Below are 23,505 nucleotides of genomic sequence, written 5' to 3'. Positions count from 1 at the left end.
TTTGGAAAATCGAAATATTTAACGTAATTAGAGAACACCACTCCTGCCCTATTGTTACTGTCCCCACACACAAACACACACACTAGCTAGTGGAATAACGAAACGTGATGGGTTGTTTTGGAACTGGTTTTTAATTGGCGCGCCACTAGTCACTGTAGCTGTCAAGGTGGCGGTTATTATGCGTGGGCACAAGCGTTTAAACATTGCCATAAAATTTGTTTTAGATTTATAGGTTGTTTGTGTGAGACGTATGATTATAATTTTAATGTGTGTTTTTTTTTTTTCCTGTGAATTCTACATACACATTTCTATGTTCGCAAGTAATGCTTGCAGCTAATATTAACCGTCGGTAATGGACTTTTGGCAGTCATTCCTGTTAACAACTGACTTGTGCTCAGATTAGCTGTCCTGAACTGTACGTTGCACGGACTGGTGGCTGTGTACCTACGAGGGGTATGCTTGTTATAGTGCAGCACAGGTAATCTGAACAGTCGGTAATGGACTTGTGCTCGGATCAGTTGTCCTGCACTGTACGTGCTCCGGACCGGTGGCTGTGTACCTGCGAGGGGTATGCTTGTTATAGTGCAGCACAGGTAATCTGAACAGTCGGTAATGGACTTGTGCTCGGATCAGTTGTCCTGAACTGTACGTGCTCCGGACCGGTGGCTGTGTACCTACGAGGGGTATGCTTGTTATAGTGCAGCACAGGTAATCTGAACAGTCGGTAATGGACTTGTGCTCGGATCAGCTGTCCTGAACTGTACGTTGCTCGGACCGGTGGCTGTGTACCTGCGAGGGGTATGCTTGTTATAGTGCAGCACAGCTAATCTGAACAGTCGGTAATGGACTTGTGCTCGGATCAGCTGTCCTGAACTGTACGTTGCTCGGACCGGTGGCTGTGTACCTACGAGGGGTATGCTTGTTATAGTGCAGCACAGCTAATCTGAACAGTCGGTAATGGACTTGTGCTCGGATCAGCTGTCCTGAACTGTACGTTGCTCGGACCGGTGGCTGTGTACCTGCGAGGGGTATGCTTGTTATAGTGCAGCACAGGTAATCTGAACAGTCGGTAATGGACTTGTGCTCGGATCAGCTGTCCTGAACTGTACGTTGCTCGGACCGGTGGCTGTGTACCTACGAGGGGTATGCTTGTTATAGTGCAGCACAGGTAATCTGAACAGTCGGTAATGGACTTGTGCTCGGATCAGCTGTCCTGAACTGTACGTTGCTCGGACCGGTGGCTGTGTACCTACGAGGGGTATGCTTGTTATAGTGCAGCACAGGTAATCTGAACAGTCGGTAATGGACTTGTGCTCGGATCAGTTGTCCTGAACTGTACGTGCTCCGGACCGGTGGCTGTGTACCTACGAGGGGTATGCTTGTTATAGTGCAGCACAGGTAATCTGAACAGTCGGTAATGGACTTGTGCTCGGATCAGCTGTCCTGAACTGTACGTTGCTCGGACCGGTGGCTGTGTACCTGCGAGGGGTATGCTTGTTATAGTGCAGCACAGGTAATCTGAACAGTCGGTAATGGACTTGTGCTCGGATCAGTTGTCCTGAACTGTACGTGCTCCGGACCGGTGGCTGTGTACCTACGAGGGGTATGCTTGTTATAGTGCAGCACAGGTAATCTGAACAGTCGGTAATGGACTTGTGCTCGGATCAGCTGTCCTGAACTGTACGTTGCTCGGACCGGTGGCTGTGTACCTGCGAGGGGTATGCTTGTTATAGTGCAGCACAGGTAATCTGAACAGTCGGTAATGGACTTGTGCTCGGATCAGCTGTCCTGCACTGTACGTTGCTCGGACCGGTGGCTGTGTACCTACGAGGGGTATGCTTGTTATAGTGCAGCACAGGTAATCTGAACAGTCGGTAATGGACTTGTGCTCGGATCAGCTGTCCTGCACTGTACGTTGCTCGGACCGGTGGCTGTGTACCTACGAGGGGTATGCTTGTTATAGTGCAGCACAGGTAATCTGAACAGTCGGTAATGGACTTGTGCTCGGATCAGCTGTCCTGAACTGTACGTTGCTCGGACCGGTGGCTGTGTACCTACGAGGGGTATGCTTGTTATAGTGCAGCACAGGTAATCTGAACAGTCGGTAATGGACTTGTGCTCGGATCAGCTGTCCTGAACTGTACGTTGCTCGGACCGGTGGCTGTGTACCTACGAGGGGTATGCTTGTTATAGTGCAGCACAGGTAATCTGAACAGTCGGTAATGGACTTGTGCTCGGATCAGCTGTCCTGAACTGTACGTTGCTCGGACCGGTGGCTGTGTACCTACGAGGGGTATGCTTGTTATAGTGCAGCACAGGTAATCTGAACAGTCGGTAATGGACTTGTGCTCGGATCAGCTGTCCTGAACTGTACGTTGCTCGGACCGGTGGCTGTGTACCTACGAGGGGTATGCTTGTTATAGTGCAGCACAGGTAATCTGAACAGTCGGTAATGGACTTGTGCTCGGATCAGTTGTCCTGAACTGTACGTGCTCCGGACCGGTGGCTGTGTACCTACGAGGGGTATGCTTGTTATAGTGCAGCACAGGTAATCTGAACAGTCGGTAATGGACTTGTGCTCGGATCAGCTGTCCTGAACTGTACGTTGCTCGGACCGGTGGCTGTGTACCTGCGAGGGGTATGCTTGTTATAGTGCAGCACAGGTAATCTGAACAGTCGGTAATGGACTTGTGCTCGGATCAGTTGTCCTGAACTGTACGTGCTCCGGACCGGTGGCTGTGTACCTACGAGGGGTATGCTTGTTATAGTGCAGCACAGGTAATCTGAACAGTCGGTAATGGACTTGTGCTCGGATCAGCTGTCCTGAACTGTACGTTGCTCGGACCGGTGGCTGTGTACCTGCGAGGGGTATGCTTGTTATAGTGCAGCACAGGTAATCTGAACAGTCGGTAATGGACTTGTGCTCGGATCAGCTGTCCTGCACTGTACGTTGCTCGGACCGGTGGCTGTGTACCTACGAGGGGTATGCTTGTTATAGTGCAGCACAGGTAATCTGAACAGTCGGTAATGGACTTGTGCTCGGATCAGCTGTCCTGCACTGTACGTTGCTCGGACCGGTGGCTGTGTACCTACGAGGGGTATGCTTGTTATAGTGCAGCACAGGTAATCTGAACAGTCGGTAATGGACTTGTGCTCGGATCAGTTGTCCTGAACTGTACGTTGCACGGACTGGTGGCTGTGTACCTACGAGGGGTATGCTTGTTATAGTGCAGCACAGGTAATCTGAACAGTCGGTAATGGACTTGTGCTCGGATCAGCTGTCCTGAACTGTACGTTGCTCGGACCGGTGGCTGTGTACCTGCGAGGGGTATGCTTGTTATAGTGCAGCACAGGTAATCTGAACAGTCGGTAATGGACTTGTGCTCGGATCAGTTGTCCTGAACTGTACGTGCTCCGGACCGGTGGCTGTGTACCTACGAGGGGTATGCTTGTTATAGTGCAGCACAGGTAATCTGAACAGTCGGTAATGGACTTGTGCTCGGATCAGCTGTCCTGAACTGTACGTTGCTCGGACCGGTGGCTGTGTACCTACGAGGGGTATGCTTGTTATAGTGCAGCACAGGTAATCTGAACAGTCGGTAATGGACTTGTGCTCGGATCAGCTGTCCTGAACTGTACGTTGCTCGGACCGGTGGCTGTGTACCTACGAGGGGTATGCTTGTTATAGTGCAGCACAGGTAATCTGAACAGTCGGTAATGGACTTGTGCTCGGATCAGTTGTCCTGAACTGTACGTGCTCCGGACCGGTGGCTGTGTACCTACGAGGGGTATGCTTGTTATAGTGCAGCACAGGTAATCTGAACAGTCGGTAATGGACTTGTGCTCGGATCAGCTGTCCTGAACTGTACGTTGCTCGGACCGGTGGCTGTGTACCTACGAGGGGTATGCTTGTTATAGTGCAGCACAGGTAATCTGAACAGTCGGTAATGGACTTGTGCTCGGATCAGTTGTCCTGAACTGTACGTGCTCCGGACCGGTGGCTGTGTACCTACGAGGGGTATGCTTGTTATAGTGCAGCACAGGTAATCTGAACAGTCGGTAATGGACTTGTGCTCGGATCAGCTGTCCTGAACTGTACGTTGCTCGGACCGGTGGCTGTGTACCTACGAGGGGTATGCTTGTTATAGTGCAGCACAGGTAATCTGAACAGTCGGTAATGGACTTGTGCTCGGATCAGCTGTCCTGAACTGTACGTTGCTCGGACCGGTGGCTGTGTACCTACGAGGGGTATGCTTGTTATAGTGCAGCACAGGTAATCTGAACAGTCGGTAATGGACTTGTGCTCGGATCAGCTGTCCTGAACTGTACGTTGCTCGGACCGGTGGCTGTGTACCTACGAGGGGTATGCTTGTTATAGTGCAGCACAGGTAATCTGAACAGTCGGTAATGGACTTGTGCTCGGATCAGTTGTCCTGAACTGTACGTTGCTCGGACCGGTGGCTGTGTACCTGCGAGGGGTATGCTTGTTATAGTGCAGCACAGGTAATCTGAACAGTCGGTAATGGACTTGTGCTCCGATCAGCTGTCCTGAACTGTACGTGCTCCGGACCGGTGGCTGTGTACCTACGAGGGGTATGCTTGTTATAGTGCAGCACAGGTAATCTGAACAGTCGGTAATGGACTTGTGCTCGGATCAGCTGTCCTGAACTGTACGTTGCTCGGACCGGTGGCTGTGTACCTACGAGGGGTATGCTTGTTATAGTGCAGCACAGGTAATCTGAACAGTCGGTAATGGACTTGTGCTCGGATCAGCTGTCCTGAACTGTACGTGCTCCGGACCGGTGGCTGTGTACCTACGAGGGGTATGCTTGTTATAGTGCAGCACAGGTAATCTGAACAGTCGGTAATGGACTTGTGCTCGGATCAGCTGTCCTGAACTGTACGTTGCTCGGACCGGTGGCTGTGTACCTACGAGGGGTATGCTTGTTATAGTGCAGCACAGGTAATCTGAACAGTCGGTAATGGACTTGATCTCGGATCAGCTGTCCTGAACTGTACGTGCTCCGGACCGGTGGCTGTGTACCTACGAGGGGTATGCTTGTTATAGTGCAGCACAGGTAATCTGAACAGTCGGTAATGGACTTGTGCTCGGATCAGCTGTCCTGAACTGTACGTTGCTCGGACCGGTGGCTGTGTACCTACGAGGGGTATGCTTGTTATAGTGCAGCACAGGTAATCTGAACAGTCGGTAATGGACTTGTGCTCGGATCAGCTGTCCTGAACTGTACGTTGCTCGGACCGGTGGCTGTGTACCTACGAGGGGTATGCTTGTTATAGTGCAGCACAGGTAATCTGAACAGTCGGTAATGGACTTGTGCTCGGATCAGCTGTCCTGAACTGTACGTGCTCCGGACCGGTGGCTGTGTACCTACGAGGGGTATGCTTGTTATAGTGCAGCACAGGTAATCTGAACAGTCGGTAATGGACTTGTGCTCGGATCAGCTGTCCTGAACTGTACGTTGCTCGGACCGGTGGCTGTGTACCTACGAGGGGTATGCTTGTTATAGTGCAGCACAGGTAATCTGAACAGTCGGTAATGGACTTGTGCTCGGATCAGTTGTCCTGAACTGTACGTGCTCCGGACCGGTGGCTGTGTACCTACGAGGGGTATGCTTGTTATAGTGCAGCACAGGTAATCTGAACAGTCGGTAATGGACTTGTGCTCGGATCAGCTGTCCTGAACTGTACGTGCTCCGGACCGGTGGCTGTGTACCTACGAGGGGTATGCTTGTTATAGTGCAGCACAGGTAATCTGAACAGTCGGTAATGGACTTGTGCTCGGATCAGTTGTCCTGAACTGTACGTGCTCCGGACCGGTGGCTGTGTACCTACGAGGGGTATGCTTGTTATAGTGCAGCACAGGTAATCTGAACAGTCGGTAATGGACTTGTGCTCGGATCAGCTGTCCTGAACTGTACGTTGCTCGGACCGGTGGCTGTGTACCTACGAGGGGTATGCTTGTTATAGTGCAGCACAGGTAATCTGAACAGTCGGTAATGGACTTGTGCTCGGATCAGCTGTCCTGAACTGTACGTTGCTCGGACCGGTGGCTGTGTACCTACGAGGGGTATGCTTGTTATAGTGCAGCACAGGTAATCTGAACAGTCGGTAATGGACTTGTGCTCGGATCAGCTGTCCTGAACTGTACGTTGCTCGGACCGGTGGCTGTGTACCTACGAGGGGTATGCTTGTTATAGTGCAGCACAGGTAATTTGAACAGTCGGTAATGGACTTGTGCTCGGATCAGCTGTCCTGAACTGTACGTTGCTCGGACCGGTGGCTGTGTACCTACGAGGGGTATGCTTGTTATAGTGCAGCACAGGTAATCTGAACAGTCGGTAATGGACTTGTGCTCGGATCAGTTGTCCTGAACTGTACGTGCTCCGGACCGGTGGCTGTGTACCTACGAGGGGTATGCTTGTTATAGTGCAGCACAGGTAATCTGAACAGTCGGTAATGGACTTGTGCTCGGATCAGCTGTCCTGAACTGTACGTTGCTCGGACCGGTGGCTGTGTACCTACGAGGGGTATGCTTGTTATAGTGCAGCACAGGTAATCTGAACAGTCGGTAATGGACTTGTGCTCGGATCAGTTGTCCTGAACTGTACGTGCTCCGGACCGGTGGCTGTGTACCTACGAGGGGTATGCTTGTTATAGTGCAGCACAGGTAATCTGAACAGTCGGTAATGGACTTGTGCTCGGATCAGCTGTCCTGAACTGTACGTTGCTCGGACCGGTGGCTGTGTACCTGCGAGGGGTATGCTTGTTATAGTGCAGCACAGGTAATCTGAACAGTCGGTAATGGACTTGTGCTCGGATCAGTTGTCCTGAACTGTACGTTGCTCGGACCGGTGGCTGTGTACCTGCGAGGGGTATGCTTGTTATAGTGCAGCACAGGTAATCTGAACAGTCGGTAATGGACTTGTGCTCGGATCAGTTGTCCTGAACTGTACGTTGCTCGGACCGGTGGCTGTGTACCTGCGAGGGGTATGCTTGTTATAGTGCAGCACAGGTAATCTGAACAGTCGGTAATGGACTTGTGCTCGGATCAGCTGTCCTGAACTGTACGTTGCTCGGACCGGTGGCTGTGTACCTGCGAGGGGTATGCTTGTTATAGTGCAGCACAGGTAATCTGAACAGTCGGTAATGGACTTGTGCTCGGATCAGCTGTCCTGAACTGTACGTTGCTCGGACCGGTGGCTGTGTACCTGCGAGGGGTATGCTTGTTATAGTGCAGCACAGGTAATCTGAACAGTCGGTAATGGACTTGTGCTCGGATCAGCTGTCCTGAACTGTACGTTGCTCGGACCGGTGGCTGTGTACCTGCGAGGGGTATGCTTGTTATAGTGCAGCACAGGTAATCTGAACAGTCGGTAATGGACTTGTGCTCGGATCAGTTGTCCTGCACTGTACGTGCTCCGGACCGGTGGCTGTGTACCTGCGAGGGGTATGCTTGTTATAGTGCAGCACAGGTAATCTGAACAGTCGGTAATGGACTTGTGCTCGGATCAGTTGTCCTGCACTGTACGTGCTCCGGACCGGTGGCTGTGTACCTGCGAGGGGTATGCTTGTTATAGTGCAGCACAGGTAATCTGAACAGTCGGTAATGGACTTGTGCTCGGATCAGCTGTCCTGAACTGTACGTTGCTCGGACCGGTGGCTGTGTACCTGCGAGGGGTATGCTTGTTATAGTGCAGCACAGGTAATCTGAACAGTCGGTAATGGACTTGTGCTCGGATCAGTTGTCCTGCACTGTACGTGCTCCGGACCGGTGGCTGTGTACCTGCGAGGGGTATGCTTGTTATAGTGCAGCACAGGTAATCTGAACAGTCGGTAATGGACTTGTGCTCGGATCAGTTGTCCTGAACTGTACGTTGCTCGGACCGGTGGCTGTGTACCTGCGAGGGGTATGCTTGTTATAGTGCAGCACAGCTAATCTGAACAGTCGGTAATGGACTTGTGCTCGGATCAGCTGTCCTGCACTGTACGTGCTCCGGACCGGTGGCTGTGTACCTGCGAGGGGTATGCTTGTTATAGTGCAGCACAGCTAATCTGAACAGTCGGTAATGGACTTGTGCTCGGATCAGCTGTCCTGAACTGTACGTTGCTCGGACCGGTGGCTGTGTACCTGCGAGGGGTATGCTTGTTATAGTGCAGCACAGGTAATCTGAACAGTCGGTAATGGACTTGTGCTCGGATCAGTTGTCCTGAACTGTACGTTGCTCGGACCGGTGGCTGTGTACCTGCGAGGGGTATGCTTGTTATAGTGCAGCACAGGTAATCTGAACAGTCGGTAATGGACTTGTGCTCGGATCAGCTGTCCTGCACTGTACGTTGCTCGGACCGGTGGCTGTGTACCTGCGAGGGGTATGCTTGTTATACTGCAGCACAGCTAATCTGAACAGTCGGTAATGGACTTGTGCTCGGATCAGTTGTCCTGCACTGTACGTTGCTCGGACCGGTGGCTGTGTACCTGCGAGGGGTATGCTTGTTATAGTGCAGCACAGCTAATCTGAACAGTCGGTAATGGACTTGTGCTCGGATCAGCTGTCCTGCACTGTACGTGCTCCGGACCGGTGGCTGTGTACCTGCGAGGGGTATGCTTGTTATAGTGCAGCACAGCTAATCTGAACAGTCGGTAATGGACTTGTGCTCGGATCAGCTGTCCTGAACTGTACGTTGCTCGGACCGGTGGCTGTGTACCTGCGAGGGGTATGCTTGTTATAGTGCAGCACAGGTAATCTGAACAGTCGGTAATGGACTTGTGCTCGGATCAGTTGTCCTGAACTGTACGTTGCTCGGACCGGTGGCTGTGTACCTGCGAGGGGTATGCTTGTTATAGTGCAGCACAGGTAATCTGAACAGTCGGTAATGGACTTGTGCTCGGATCAGCTGTCCTGCACTGTACGTTGCTCGGACCGGTGGCTGTGTACCTGCGAGGGGTATGCTTGTTATACTGCAGCACAGCTAATCTGAACAGTCGGTAATGGACTTGTGCTCGGATCAGCTGTCCTGCACTGTACGTTGCTCGGACCGGTGGCTGTGTACCTGCGAGGGGTATGCTTGTTATAGTGCAGCACAGGTAATCTGAACAGTCGGTAATGGACTTGTGCTCGGATCAGCTGTCCTGCACTGTACGTTGCTCGGACCGGTGGCTGTGTACCTGCGAGGGGTATGCTTGTTATACTGCAGCACAGCTAATCTGAACAGTCGGTAATGGACTTGTGCTCGGATCAGCTGTCCTGCACTGTACGTTGCTCGGACCGGTGGCTGTGTACCTGCGAGGGGTATGCTTGTTATAGTGCAGCACAGGTAATCTGAACAGTCGGTAATGGACTTGTGCTCGGATCAGTTGTCCTGAACTGTACGTTGCTCGGACCGGTGGCTGTGTACCTGCGAGGGGTATGCTTGTTATACTGCAGCACAGCTAATCTGAACAGTCGGTAATGGACTTGTGCTCGGATCAGCTGTCCTGCACTGTACGTTGCTCGGACCGGTGGCTGTGTACCTGCGAGGGGTATGCTTGTTATACTGCAGCACAGCTAATCTGAACAGTCGGTAATGGACTTGTGCTCGGATCAGCTGTCCTGCACTGTACGTTGCTCGGACCGGTGGCTGTGTACCTGCGAGGGGTATGCTTGTTATACTGCAGCACAGCTAATCTGAACAGTCGGTAATGGACTTGTGCTCGGATCAGCTGTCCTGCACTGTACGTTGCTCGGACCGGTGGCTGTGTACCTGCGAGGGGTATGCTTGTTATACTGCAGCACAGCTAATCTGAACAGTCGGTAATGGACTTGTGCTCGGATCAGCTGTCCTGCACTGTACGTTGCTCGGACCGGTGGCTGTGTACCTGCGAGGGGTATGCTTGTTATACTGCAGCACAGCTAATCTGAACAGTCGGTAATGGTCTTGTGCTCGGATCAGCTGTCCTGCACTGTACGTTGCTCGGACCGGTGGCTGTGTACCTGCGAGGGGTATGCTTGTTATAGTGCAGCACAGGTAATCTGAACAGTCGGTAATGGACTTGTGCTCGGATCAGTTGTCCTGAACTGTACGTTGCTCGGACCGGTGGCTGTGTACCTGCGAGGGGTATGCTTGTTATACTGCAGCACAGGTAATCTGAACAGTCGGTAATGGACTTGTGCTCGGATCAGCTGTCCTGCACTGTACGTTGCTCGGACCGGTGGCTGTGTACCTGCGAGGGGTATGCTTGTTATAGTGCAGCACAGGTAATCTGAACAGTCGGTAATGGACTTGTGCTCGGATCAGCTGTCCTGAACTGTACGTGCTCCGGACCGGTGGCTGTGTACCTGCGAGGGGTATGCTTGTTATACTGCAGCACAGCTAATCTGAACAGTCGGTAATGGACTTGTGCTCGGATCAGTTGTCCTGAACTGTACGTGCTCCGGACCGGTGGCTGTGTACCTGCGAGGGGTATGCTTGTTATACTGCAGCACAGCTAATCTGAACAGTCGGTAATGGACTTGTGCTCGGATCAGTTGTCCTGAACTGTACGTTGCTCGGACCGGTGGCTGTGTACCTGCGAGGGGTATGCTTGTTATACTGCAGCACAGCTAATCTGAACAGTCGGTAATGGACTTGTGCTCGGATCAGCTGTCCTGCACTGTACGTTGCTCGGACCGGTGGCTGTGTACCTGCGAGGGGTATGCTTGTTATACTGCAGCACAGCTAATCTGAACAGTCGGTAATGGACTTGTGCTCGGATCAGCTGTCCTGCACTGTACGTTGCTCGGACCGGTGGCTGTGTACCTGCGAGGGGTATGCTTGTTATACTGCAGCACAGCTAATCTGAACAGTCGGTAATGGACTTGTGCTCGGATCAGCTGTCCTGCACTGTACGTTGCTCGGACCGGTGGCTGTGTACCTGCGAGGGGTATGCTTGTTATAGTGCAGCACAGGTAATCTGAACAGTCGGTAATGGACTTGTGCTCGGATCAGTTGTCCTGAACTGTACGTTGCTCGGACCGGTGGCTGTGTACCTGCGAGGGGTATGCTTGTTATACTGCAGCACAGGTAATCTGAACAGTCGGTAATGGACTTGTGCTCGGATCAGCTGTCCTGCACTGTACGTTGCTCGGACCGGTGGCTGTGTACCTGCGAGGGGTATGCTTGTTATAGTGCAGCACAGGTAATCTGAACAGTCGGTAATGGACTTGTGCTCGGATCAGCTGTCCTGCACTGTACGTGCTCCGGACCGGTGGCTGTGTACCTGCGAGGGGTATGCTTGTTATACTGCAGCACAGCTAATCTGAACAGTCGGTAATGGACTTGTGCTCGGATCAGCTGTCCTGCACTGTACGTGCTCCGGACCGGTGGCTGTGTACCTGCGAGGGGTATGCTTGTTATAGTGCAGCACAGGTAATCTGAACAGTCGGTAATGGACTTGTGCTCGGATCAGCTGTACTGCACTGTACGTGCTCCGGACCGGTGGCTGTGTACCTGCGAGGGGTATGCTTGTTATAGTGCAGCACAGGTAATCTGAACAGTCGGTAATGGACTTGTGCTCGGATCAGCTGTCCTGCACTGTACGTTGCTCGGACCGGTGGCTGTGTACCTGCGAGGGGTATGCTTGTTATAGTGCAGCACAGGTAATCTGAACAGTCGGTAATGGACTTGTGCTCGGATCAGCTGTCCTGCACTGTACGTTGCTCGGACCGGTGGCTGTGTACCTGCGAGGGGTATGCTTGTTATAGTGCAGCACAGGTAATCTGAACAGTCGGTAATGGACTTGTGCTCGGATCAGCTGTCCTGCACTGTACGTGCTCCGGACCGGTGGCTGTGTACCTGCGAGGGGTATGCTTGTTATACTGCAGCACAGCTAATCTGAACAGTCGGTAATGGACTTGTGCTCGGATCAGTTGTCCTGAACTGTACGTGCTCCGGACCGGTGGCTGTGTACCTGCGAGGGGTATGCTTGTTATAGTGCAGCACAGGTAATCTGAACAGTCGGTAATGGACTTGTGCTCGGATCAGTTGTCCTGAACTGTACGTTGCTCGGACCGGTGGCTGTGTACCTGCGAGGGGTATGCTTGTTATAGTGCAGCACAGGTAATCTGAACAGTCGGTAATGGACTTGTGCTCGGATCAGTTGTCCTGAACTGTACGTTGCTCGGACCGGTGGCTGTGTACCTGCGAGGGGTATGCTTGTTATAGTGCAGCACAGGTAATCTGAACAGTCGGTAATGGACTTGTGCTCGGATCAGTTGTCCTGAACTGTACGTTGCTCGGACCGGTGGCTGTGTACCTACGAGGGGTATGCTTGTTATACTGCAGCACAGGTAATCTGAACAGTCGGTAATGGACTTGTGCTCGGATCAGCTGTCCTGCACTGTACGTGCTCCGGACCGGTGGCCGTTGTGACGCCGGTGGCTTGTGGTGTGCTTGCAGCCTGTTCGAGCAGGAGATCATGAGCTACGTGCCTGCGGTGCCCCCGGCCGCGCGCTCTCCCCGGGGCTCGCCCCAGCTGTCCCCGCAGGCGTCCCCGGGCCTGTCGCGGGCCAACGCCCGGGCCCCGGCGCCCTACCGCCGCGACTTCGAGGCCAAGCTGCGCAACTTCTACCGCAAGCTGGAGTCCAAGGGCTACGGCCAGGGCCCCAGCAAGCTCAAGTGAGTGGCCCTTTACGTGCCTCGCTAGCGATTACCAAGTGTGAGATATAATATAGTAGTCATGGGTGGGTCCAGGGCTCGGGCCTATCTCAGTGTGTGAAATAATTATACATACTCGCTGTGGTTATTTTAAAGTAAAATAATTTTATAAATAAAGCTTAGTTTGGACTTATAAAATAGTAACCATAATTTTACCCTGTATTTTCAGGTTAAATAACATTCTAAAAAAGAGTCTAGGTAAGTAATAACCGTGCAATTATAATGTAGCTCGTGGCTGTAAAATTTTTGGGTTGGGGGGAAGGGGTCGTCTCCGATCCTGGGTCCAGGGCCCGTAATCGAATGTGGAGGCCATGAATATATAGCACGTGTGTTTGCAATTGTCATCAGACGACAAATTCAAAGGACGTGTAGTGTTCAATTTGACAGAAATAGCCCTTAGCCATTAGTTGTGACGAGAGGAAAAAAAATGAACGTGTTGTGTATGAGAGACCCCCACCTTGAGGCTCGGTTTATGAATTAAGGCGCAATAACGCAACGCCAAAGTATTGTTTAGCTTCCAACTTTCTTGTGTTTTGTCTTGCGTTTTCTGACGACCATATTTGAAGTTAAAGTGATCCGAAAACTTGTAGAGATGTAAAAATTTTTATGTGCATGGAAGTCCACGATGTTCTTTTTTTATTGTTACTCTAAAACATATGGTGAGTAAATTTGTGATCCAACAATGACTGCAAGAGAGGTATCTGAATATCCTTTACTAGTAGTAATAACAAATTAAAATAACCAATTTGGCATGGGAGACTGGGCCTTCGATAGTGTCTATTTCTCCAACTCAATTCGCCAATCCCTTGTGATATACTTTAATTGATAACAGATGCCCTTTAACCAGCCTCTCGTAGTTTATTCAATTAGCATTAAAATATAGTAATGTATCGTTGTATGTGCAACTGCTAACCCACATATGTTCCCTGGCCCTTGAGTGATATGATGTACAATGCTTAATAGGAGGAAACCAGTATGGCCTGACTTGGCGTATCGCTCATGTGGCGAGGGTTGTTGGTTCGATCTCAACAGCTCTGCACGCTTCATGTTCATGAGCCACCGAGTGTTTGGAGACCCTACCGCTAAGAACGTTCACTCTGGGTCTGGAGCCCGGGACTGTGTGTTGGCCTCTGCGTGCGCGTACAGCCAATACTAGCTCGTCCATTTGTCTGTCAGCTCCACGAAACTAGCCAATCAATTTAAAAACACTTTTGTTAAAACACTTACCCAAATCAGTGCACCCCACAGCCCATTATTTTTCGATGATGTTTACTATTTGTTTTTTTGGTTTCCGTTCATATTGTATTAACAAAATCTCTGAAGAATTCAGTGTGGTGACTGAATTGTTTGGACTTAAGTATTAAAAGCCGCAATTTTACTACGCAAACCATTTGTGCGAAAAAAAAATAAAAATTCCACAGGCTTGTATTCTTGTTGACTGGCGTAACCAGCCATGTAAATGAATCCATCCGTTGAAAGTGTGTATGAGTTTGCCAAACTTGTGACAGGCATCCGCTTGTCTGCAGGTCATGCGAAGGGCTTGTGTCGTTCCCACAATGACGCGGAAAAACGGATCACGGACCCGCTAGATGTTTTCGTTTCACTATCCGTCCGCGGCTTCCACAATGCACGGGGGGAACTTGAACTAGCGTAATAGAAATAAACCACAAGGTGATGATGGAACACTAGCCATCCTTGTACTTGAAAATTATTTTTTAAAGAATTCGCAACTTAAACAAACGTGGCTCCACGTGGTTATTGGTCGCGAGGAGTAGTGACGTGAACGGGAGAGCCGGGCAGCACCGCGCCATCGTAGATACTCTATTCTGGGTGTGGTCGTGGTCTCGGGAGGGGAACTGACGGCGTACTGTCCGCAGGCTGCACATCCGGCGAGACCACCTGCTGGAGGACGCCTTCAACAAGATCATGGCGGCCTCCAAGAAGGACCTGCAGAAGAGCAAGCTGTACGTGACGTTCGACCGCGAGGAGGGCCTGGACTACGGCGGGCCGTCGCGCGAGTTCTTCTTCCTGCTGTCCCGGGAGCTGTTCAACCCCTACTACGGCCTGTTCGAGTACTCCGCCAACGACACGTACACCGTGCAGGTGTCGCCCATGTCCGCCTTCGTCGACAACCACCACGAGTGGTGAGTCTCCCGAGTCTACGTTTAGTGGTGGGAATGATGGATATTTTTAGGATTTTTTCTTACGTGAATTTATCTTTAAAATTGCTTCCGTAGTGGGAGGCAATTAAAAACAAACTAATGATAGCAAAATCGGGGGATACAGTTCAGTGTTGCAGCTACATATCTATCATCTCCATACAAAAATTTAATCGCACCGCTGGATAGCTAAAGGATCAAAGAATTAGTTACGCTGAGTGAGGACTGCGACGCATCGTGCGCGGTGGAGGGGGAAGCACCGCTATTTTGAGGTCATTTTGCTGCGTTTCGAGATTTACATTTAGTATAACTTTTTGACTCGGACAAGCTACGACGTTCGTTTCAGTTTCAAGCTCTCGTCAAAATCTATCGATTGCATATTTAAAACAGTGTAAAATAGTTTTACAGTGAATATATATGGTGTTAAAATAAAAAAATATATAAACAAAAATGTCGGCCTATACGCGACTTCTTAGTGTTCAAACATTATAACATTATAACATGCATAAAATAGCGTATTATATATTTTGTATAGAAAATTATTATCTGTTACGTACATGTATTCATGTATAACACATGGCCGTGTCAATGACCCAGCCACACCCCCTTTTTTTTTTTTTTCTGGGAAAGGGGGATATATATCCCCCTCTCATCTATCCCTACCCCCACCCCAGCATACACCCCTATTCGCACCTTCCTTTGGTTGTGCCTTTTCATTTTTTGCTCGTGTAGAATAGCTAGAAACTTATGAGGCATGCATAAATGCACTAGTAAGGAAATAACACCAGGAAAAATTATTGGACCACTTTGCTTTGTAAAATTACATTTTGTGTTATGCAAGATACCTATTAAGTGAAATTTTGACACATTACAACACAGTGTCAAGGGCGGTAATTATATATTTTTTTCAATATTTCTTATGCTGCTACTCTTTCAAAACAAAATTGTATGTACATACTGTGTAAATGTTTTTTCGAAATGTTTTTTATGTTGGCTATACCACAATACATTGTTTTTAAGCATTTAATTACATCATGAGTAATTTTGACTTGCCCATCAAATCATGACCTTTGTAAGGCTTTGTTGAAAGGAGGCAAAAGTGCGTGATTTTATAGATGTCTTTGTTGTAATAATTGTTTAATAAGTTAATTACAGGCAAGAGTGGCATTGCCTGTGCTATTCTTGCGGGAGAAACAGTATGTGTTGTGTGTTGGGAGTTTTCCACATTCCCACGCCATTACGCTGTGATGCAATGGAAAGATCCACAATGTAATCATGTTTCATAATTCACCTTGGTGCGTAACCATGACATAATTTCTGATGGGGCTTTTGGAAACCAGTAAAATACTTTTTGTACTACATTATTATATTGGTAACTATGCTAATTTAAGGTAAGACGAACACAAAACTACCCATTTGCAGTTACAGATATTCACAGACAGATAACAAAGAAAATAAATTTTGCATGGACACAAGGTCATAACATTTTAGTGGTTTTACTCTTCTGTTCAGGGGTCTGTGAGTACTCAAAAAACATTATTCATGAAAAATTTTATATTTAGTATTCATGAATAATTTGATATTTGATTCAACATTTCAGTTTGATTATTTTTTTAAATTATATGTTACCATTGTGGGACTCATTCACAAAAAAAAATATATATAAAAAATTTAAATTGTATTAGACTATGATGATTTATTGAGACTTTTAGATTTGTTTATTTCAAAAAATTATTCAAGCATGGTTTTTATACTTTTTTTATCATTGTTTATGATTTAAAATTATTAATAATATTTTTTATGTGTATAGCCAGTTAGATCAACAAAACAATTTAAAGTTTAAAATTTCACTGGTTTAAAAAATATATATATAGTTCCTTCCCTTTATTTTACTTCTGTTTATTATTATTTTATATGTACATTCCTCTTTTTTTATTTTACTGTATTTTGAATTTTTTTTTTTTTTTGAAACACTTGTAAAGTGTGAAAAATAATTTTCATTGTCTTTTAAATAAAGAACGCAAGTAATTTTGTTTAAAGTAGCATTTTTCATACATGAATTTCCATAGGCATCATGTTATGTGGGTAGATTTTTAAAACCTACTTTTCTTATCTTCTTTGAATGATTCTTGCAATGGTGAAGATTGATTTAAGTTTTTTTTTTTACATGCACCATTGCTGGTTAAGCTATAATTCATACGGAACCTCAGTAATGAACAAAATAGCTGAATTTGCAAACAGCCAGAAGGCAAGCCAAAATTAGTCAATGTCAAAGATCAAAAAAAAATTCATTGGAAGTAATTAGAAAAATATTACAGCACAGATGAACACGGCGGGCTGGCAACAATGAGACAGTTACAACAAAACAGTTTTTTTCTTCTTTCCATTATTGAGGTTTCTCATTACGTAGGTACAGTTTAATTAGGAATGGCGTATGTCCGAAAAAACATTTTCTTTCGTTGTCTCTTTGTCATGTACGTTCCTTTCTGCTGTGCCCACCTTCTTCTGCCCAGTCGCTCCGCCGACGCATCGGTCCCGTGAGTGCAACGCCGTCGCTCTTGTTGCAGGTTCCGGTTCAGTGGGCGTGTCCTGGGCTTGGCCCTGGTGCACCAGTACCTTCTGGATGCCTTCTTCACCCGCCCCTTCTACAAGGCCCTGCTCAGGCTGTGAGTACGCACTGCTGCCACTCTCGTGCCATCTCGTTGGCTCTCAATTGTTCACCCTCTGCTTCGCACTAGAGCCGTGCCGATACGAACCGGCAGAAGCCCATTTTACTGATATTTAGTTGGATCGGCGTTTCTGCCAATTCTCGATACTCTTTTTAATTTTCAGGCCGATGTTATTGAAAAAATGAAAGATGCCTGTCATAACTTAAAAAATCCATCAGTACCTTTTTCAATTTTCGTACTACTACATTTCTTAGCTACGTATGCCAGCTGTACACTCCAAACTTTTAATAAGCTCCTTGAATCGAAGACGTTGTAAATATATATATCACCAGCGTTGTAAAGGTAGATGAGAACGATAAACTTTCTTTATTTAAAGCATGGCTACTTTTACAAACATCGGAAAATACAAACTGCTGCAAAGAAATGTTCGTAACATCGTGATGGAAACATTTAATTTGCCTCTATTAGTAAATTCATGTTTCAATAAGCAACTAACAGGTCATCAACAAACAAATTACCACAAGTTAAAAATATGAGTAAAAAAAGAGAAGTTATGTTGCATTTATAAACTAAAATGCATGTTCATTTGCATCCTCGGGTAAGCAAAATCTCAAATAACACAACAGAATAAGAGAACAGTCTCAGTTTTCTGTTGACTCAGTGGAATCATTTTTGGGGTGTGATGTTTTTCCGGCTTTTCTTCTGTGTAGATTCTTTCACGTCACTTCATAATTCGCCCAACCAATAAATAATAGCTTTGATGTTAATATTTTGTTTTTAGCTTTCGACAACGGTTTCATTATTTCCTATGTCCCATAGCAAATGTGTAACAGTCTCCAAGGGTAATGGCGCTTTAGGTCGGCTGGAATAATACGGAACCTTTGTTAATTGAAGCCTGGTTAACCAAGTTATCTCTGTAATGTTAGAGACACTGATAAATAGGTTTCGAGTGTGTGTAGTTCTGCGATTAAAAAAAAAATTCTCTGTTACACACATCTATGTGTAGAGACCGGAAAAATTCGCGAATTCATTTCGCGATAAGGCTGAAATACAAATAGTTATACCTCAGTGCTGCCTCTTGCTATTGTATTGGCTCGCAACTCAACCTGGACGACTCTGGGCCAGTGAGGAACACCCAAAACCGAAGCTTTATCGAATCACGGGCCGCTACGTCGGGACACGTCTCCACAAGACAGCAAGCAGCCAATGAGTAGTGGGTGGCATTCGACCCTAGTGTACGCAAGAAATATATGGAGTTCATCCCTGGAGGTCGTTTGAACCCGCGATTTTTTTCCGGTCCCTATCTACGTGTTGTCTACTTCCCAAGTGAGGGATGAAGCATATAAGACATACACACACACACACACACACACACACACACACACAAACACACACTACAGTCATTAATCATCACAATCTTGGTAGGTCTTCATCCCCGTGCGGGGAGGCGAGAGAGTGCACGAGGAACGACGGAGGGGGCTGGGTTGCAGGCCGGTGTCGCTGAGCGACCTGGAGTCGCTGGACGCGGAATTCCACCAGAGCCTGCTGTGGATCAAGGAGAACGACATCACGGGCGACCTGCTGGACCTCACCTTCGCCGTCACCGAGGAGGTGTTCGGCCAGGTGGTGGAGCGCGAGCTCAAGCCGGGCGGCCGCAACGTCAACGTCACCGAGAAGAACAAGAAGGTGCGTGTCCGCGGACCGAACATAGCGACGGTCGTTCAGGGCGTCGATAGGTCGCAGACGTCGTGGGAACCTTGGAGAAAGTAACGGAACTGAAGGAACTGTCACTGAAGTCACAAAAAACGAACAGTAACGGTTTCGGAAGTCACTAAAAATGTGTTTATTTCATTTTATATAGCGGCACTTCGTCTGTTTTTTGTGTTATAAGTGCGCATGCATGACACAATTTATTTAAATATAAAAAAGAGACAGAGATAGAGTGATATATATATAGAGAGAGACGGAGAGATAAGTTGAGATAGAGCGAGGTATAGAAATACACTCACAAACACAAACACAAAAGTTTCTTGATGCCTCACTTCAGTTTATGGTAACACATTGAGTAGAAATAGGCGAATGCTGTTCATGTTAAATCATGTGGAGATTAACTCAAAAAATGGTTTACCTTTTTTACGTAAAAATCAGCACATTCCTGCTAGTGATGTAGTACCAAAATCATTTTCTTACGTACATTTGACGTAGAAATGACGTCATATTACACATTTAAAAACAATGTTTTTAAGTTTTCACTCCTGTCGAAGTCCCCCAGATTGCCTTTAATTACGTTCTGAAAACAAATAGCTATTTTAAAACAGATTGAATAGGATAGTGAACACTTCTTAGGAATCTTTCAAATATTTTATTGTAAACTACCTATTTTTGAACTATTTTTGTTCACTATACATTAAAATACATTTAGTTAAAAAAGTATCGTAATATATATTCTTATTAAAAAAATTTGTTAAAAATTGAGTCACAAGGTATTTGAAGACATCCTTTTGTTGAATCAATTCTCCCTTTGAGATGATTGAGTGCGTCTGTTGTTCCTAGTGATAATTGCACCGCTGTCGCGCGAGACGTGACTCACGCATGGGCGTCGCAAGGATATATATTTTTTTTTTTTGGGGGGGGGGGGACTTCAATTGATTTAGTGTTGATGAATATCCATCCCCTGGGGAAAAAAGCCGTGGGGGGGGGGGGGGGGGGTCCTACCCCGGGAAAATGTGGGGTTTGAAGGTGCAAAAAGGTGGTTTTTAGGCATTTTTCTTTCCTAAATATTCTAATTATAGTTGGTTGCAATATATAATTATATTTTTTATAAAAAAATTTTTTTTTCAGAGAACAAATTTTGTAAAAACACAGTTAACATGATATCTGTATTCGGTATCGGACCTGATTTTGATTTTACACGAAGATTGAATTAAAAAGTGCTCTCGTTACCACGATTGGACTAAATGCACCATGCGCAACATATGGGTTGTATCACAGAAATTAATTTTTAATATAACTACGAAAGTAAATGTATTATTGGAGGGGACGAAATTGAAGACTTTTATTATTGGGGGGGGGGACGTGTCGCCCCCTGGTTGCGACGCCGACGACTCACATAGCGCGGGGCGTGCCGACAGGAGTACCTGGAGCGCGTGGTGCGCTGGCGACTGGAGAGGGGCGTCGCGGACCAGACCGAGTCCCTGGTGCGGGGCTTCTACGAGGTGGTGGACCCCCGCCTGGTGTCGGTGTTCGACGCGCGGGAGCTGGAGCTCGTCATCGCGGGCACGGCCGAGATCGACCTGGCCGACTGGCGCAAGAACACAGAGTACAGATCAGGTACACTGCCCGCCCCTCGACGTTCTCGCGGACTGGCGCTCGCGTCGCACGAGTGGCGAGTTTTGTTTGTGCGTTTCCTTACAGAATGTGTATACCTAATGTTCTGGATAGTGAATACTTTCTACTTTCATTTTACAGCATAATATTTGCAATTTACAACATCCACACAAGTGACACAATTTGTTTGGTGTGTGCTAATGATGAGCAACAATGTTGAAAAACGTAATTTACTAAATACAATTAGTTTATGGAAATATAGATGAAATTCAAAATTATTATAATTAGGATGTAAAATTCAGAAGCTCAAACATCAGATTAATTTTTTTATGAAACTGAAATAGAGTTTATAAACTAAGCGAGAAGAATTTTTTTTTTTTTTTAATTTGTTATATAGTTACAATTTTATTTGGAAAATTATACTTTTTTGCCACAGTATTTTGAAATTGGGATTTGATTATTGTTCCTTTTGAGGAAAAATTATTTATTCCTAGAGAGTTTACCCAACTCTTGGAACATAGCCTTAAAATAATACATGTTTATCATTGTGCAGCAAACCTCTAAACGACGAAACTGAAGGGACCAAATTTAAGTTTGTAATAAAGGAATTCTTTTTAAAGAGTTGGAAATAAGTGAGGCTGTTAAGTTAATAACATATTTTTTCCTGTCATGAATACTAACAGTTAGATTTTGAGCATGTTTGCCACTTAAATCACAAGAAATGTTTTGTCAAATTGGTTTCTGAAAGAAATGAGCTATAGTATTTTTTGCATTCTTAATGGGGTATCAATCATTTCCTTAATGCCATACAACTGTGTTGGTCATCATATAATCTGATGTATAAAATATTCAACCACATAAGTAATATATACTTAAACAATTTAAGAAATTTAAAAAATTAACCATTATTTAAAAGTCAGTAGGAAAAGGTGGTGATTGCGTATTCACATATATTCTGTAATCACATCCATCTGGTCATTGTTTTGTCAGCAACCTCCTCCATTATTATTGTAGTGTTCAATTTCTACTACAAACTTTTTAAAATTCAGATGTGAATATACTTTTTTTTTAAAAACTCCATTAATTGTGTAAAACATTATGCCTATTTAAAAAAAAAAAATGAGAAAATTATTTTAGCATCTTTTCCTCGAAATATATTTTTAAGTAAAGGATAGGAAAAATGTTTGTTATTAAAGAAGATGGAATTTTTAGTTACTTACGCTAGATATATCTTGTATTAGTACTTTTTAAACAGTTATGAGGCCATCTTGGTTGTAAGGGGGTTCATTATACAAATATTACTTCTTTCTCTTTTTTTTAAAATTCTGGCAGTGGAGCTGTGCATTATGCAGTTATATATAGCAAGCTGACTGTTCAATTTTAACACTAACAAAAATAGTTTATTATTTGAAGTTCCATTATTTATAACTTTTAAGTATTCTGTGAGATTATCGGAGTTAATTTTAGCACCTGATGTAGGTCTAGACCCATACAGCGAGTTGTTTGGTTGCAGAGGCATATCCAGAAGGGGAGCACAGGATAATGTGCCTCCCCAGAAGCGTAAGAGATGGATGTCTAACTATAAATAACTGAATCTGATCCTAATGTCTAGAGTCGGTTATGAGTACATAAGGGGTAAGTCTCGTTACCCAGATTTTATTGGGGGAGGGGATGTTCAGACTTGCGGTGCCGTTCCCAGGTGTCAGTCTTTTGCCCGCCCATGATTGGTTGGCAGTATATAGCGGCGGTGGTGTTAGTGGTTGGCTGTGAACGGGGAGGTGCAGCGGCGTGGTTTCCACAGGCTACCACGACAACCACCCGGTGATCCAGTGGTTCTGGACGGCCATCGAGAGGTTCAGCAACGAGCAGCGGCTGCGGCTGCTGCAGTTCGTGACGGGCACGTCCAGCATCCCGTACGAGGGCTTCTCCGCGCTGCGCGGCAGCACGGGCCCGCGCAAGTTCTGCGTCGAGAAGTGGGGGAAGCCCAACAGCCTGCCCCGGTGAGTCGTCTCCTCCCGGGCCTCCCGGCACCCGTTCTAGAGCTCTTTGCAATTTTTTATTTTGACGTGACAACGTCTAATAAATCAATGAACGCCGGCTGCACGCACGAAAAAGTGTCCCGTTACGCAGTGTCCCGTTACGCTCATTGTACGCTTGCGCCGCATCTATCTCTCTTCCACTCAATTGGAACAACAATCGATTTGACTGTTTCGAGGCACATTAAACTTGAAACACTTCCATTCGTTTCCTTTTTTTTCCTATCATCGTCTTATCCTTAACAAAATAACACAGATTGGATGAAGTTAAATAGCAAACATGTATAAAAATTATAGTTAAAATAATCTCTTTGTTAAAGTAATAAACATATTTGAATTAATGAGTGCAAATAAAAGTAAATTTATCAATTAAATTGTAGATTTCATTTTACACCTTCTTTGTATCCATACAAAATAGTGATTATTCAATAAAAATGATTCAATTTTATTCATAAAAGTATGCAATAATTTCATCAATGTTTTGTTATGACGTCACGTTAAACTATCGTCCGTAAACCGACTTTACAGACAACCAATTTTTTTATTTTATGCGGACTGAAGTTAAGTAGTTGCCCTCCTTTTCTACCCACTGGCATCAAGAGCAGGAAAGCTTCCCCCCCCCTT

The 23,505-nt window shown here is 46.5% G+C and overlaps 1 protein-coding gene across 1 annotated transcript in view; it reads left to right on the top strand.

Moving 5' to 3' along the window:
- The window catches only part of LOC134536966 (E3 ubiquitin-protein ligase HECW2-like), a 165,185-nt gene that overhangs the window by 136,464 nt on the left and 5,216 nt on the right, over nt 1-23,505 (top strand). The window contains 6 exon segments of the mRNA XM_063377080.1: nt 12,433-12,651; nt 14,568-14,834; nt 17,417-17,515; nt 19,009-19,204; nt 20,650-20,848; nt 22,647-22,845. Coding sequence (XP_063233150.1) covers nt 12,433-12,651; nt 14,568-14,834; nt 17,417-17,515; nt 19,009-19,204; nt 20,650-20,848; nt 22,647-22,845 — 1,179 coding nt within the window.

Source organism: Bacillus rossius, chromosome 11 (genome assembly GCF_032445375.1).
Source record: "Bacillus rossius redtenbacheri isolate Brsri chromosome 11, Brsri_v3, whole genome shotgun sequence".
NCBI classification, from domain to species: Eukaryota; Metazoa; Arthropoda; class Insecta; order Phasmatodea; family Bacillidae; genus Bacillus; species Bacillus rossius.
The sequence above is the reverse complement of the archived record's forward strand: the minus strand, read 5'-3'. Positions and strand labels throughout refer to the sequence as shown.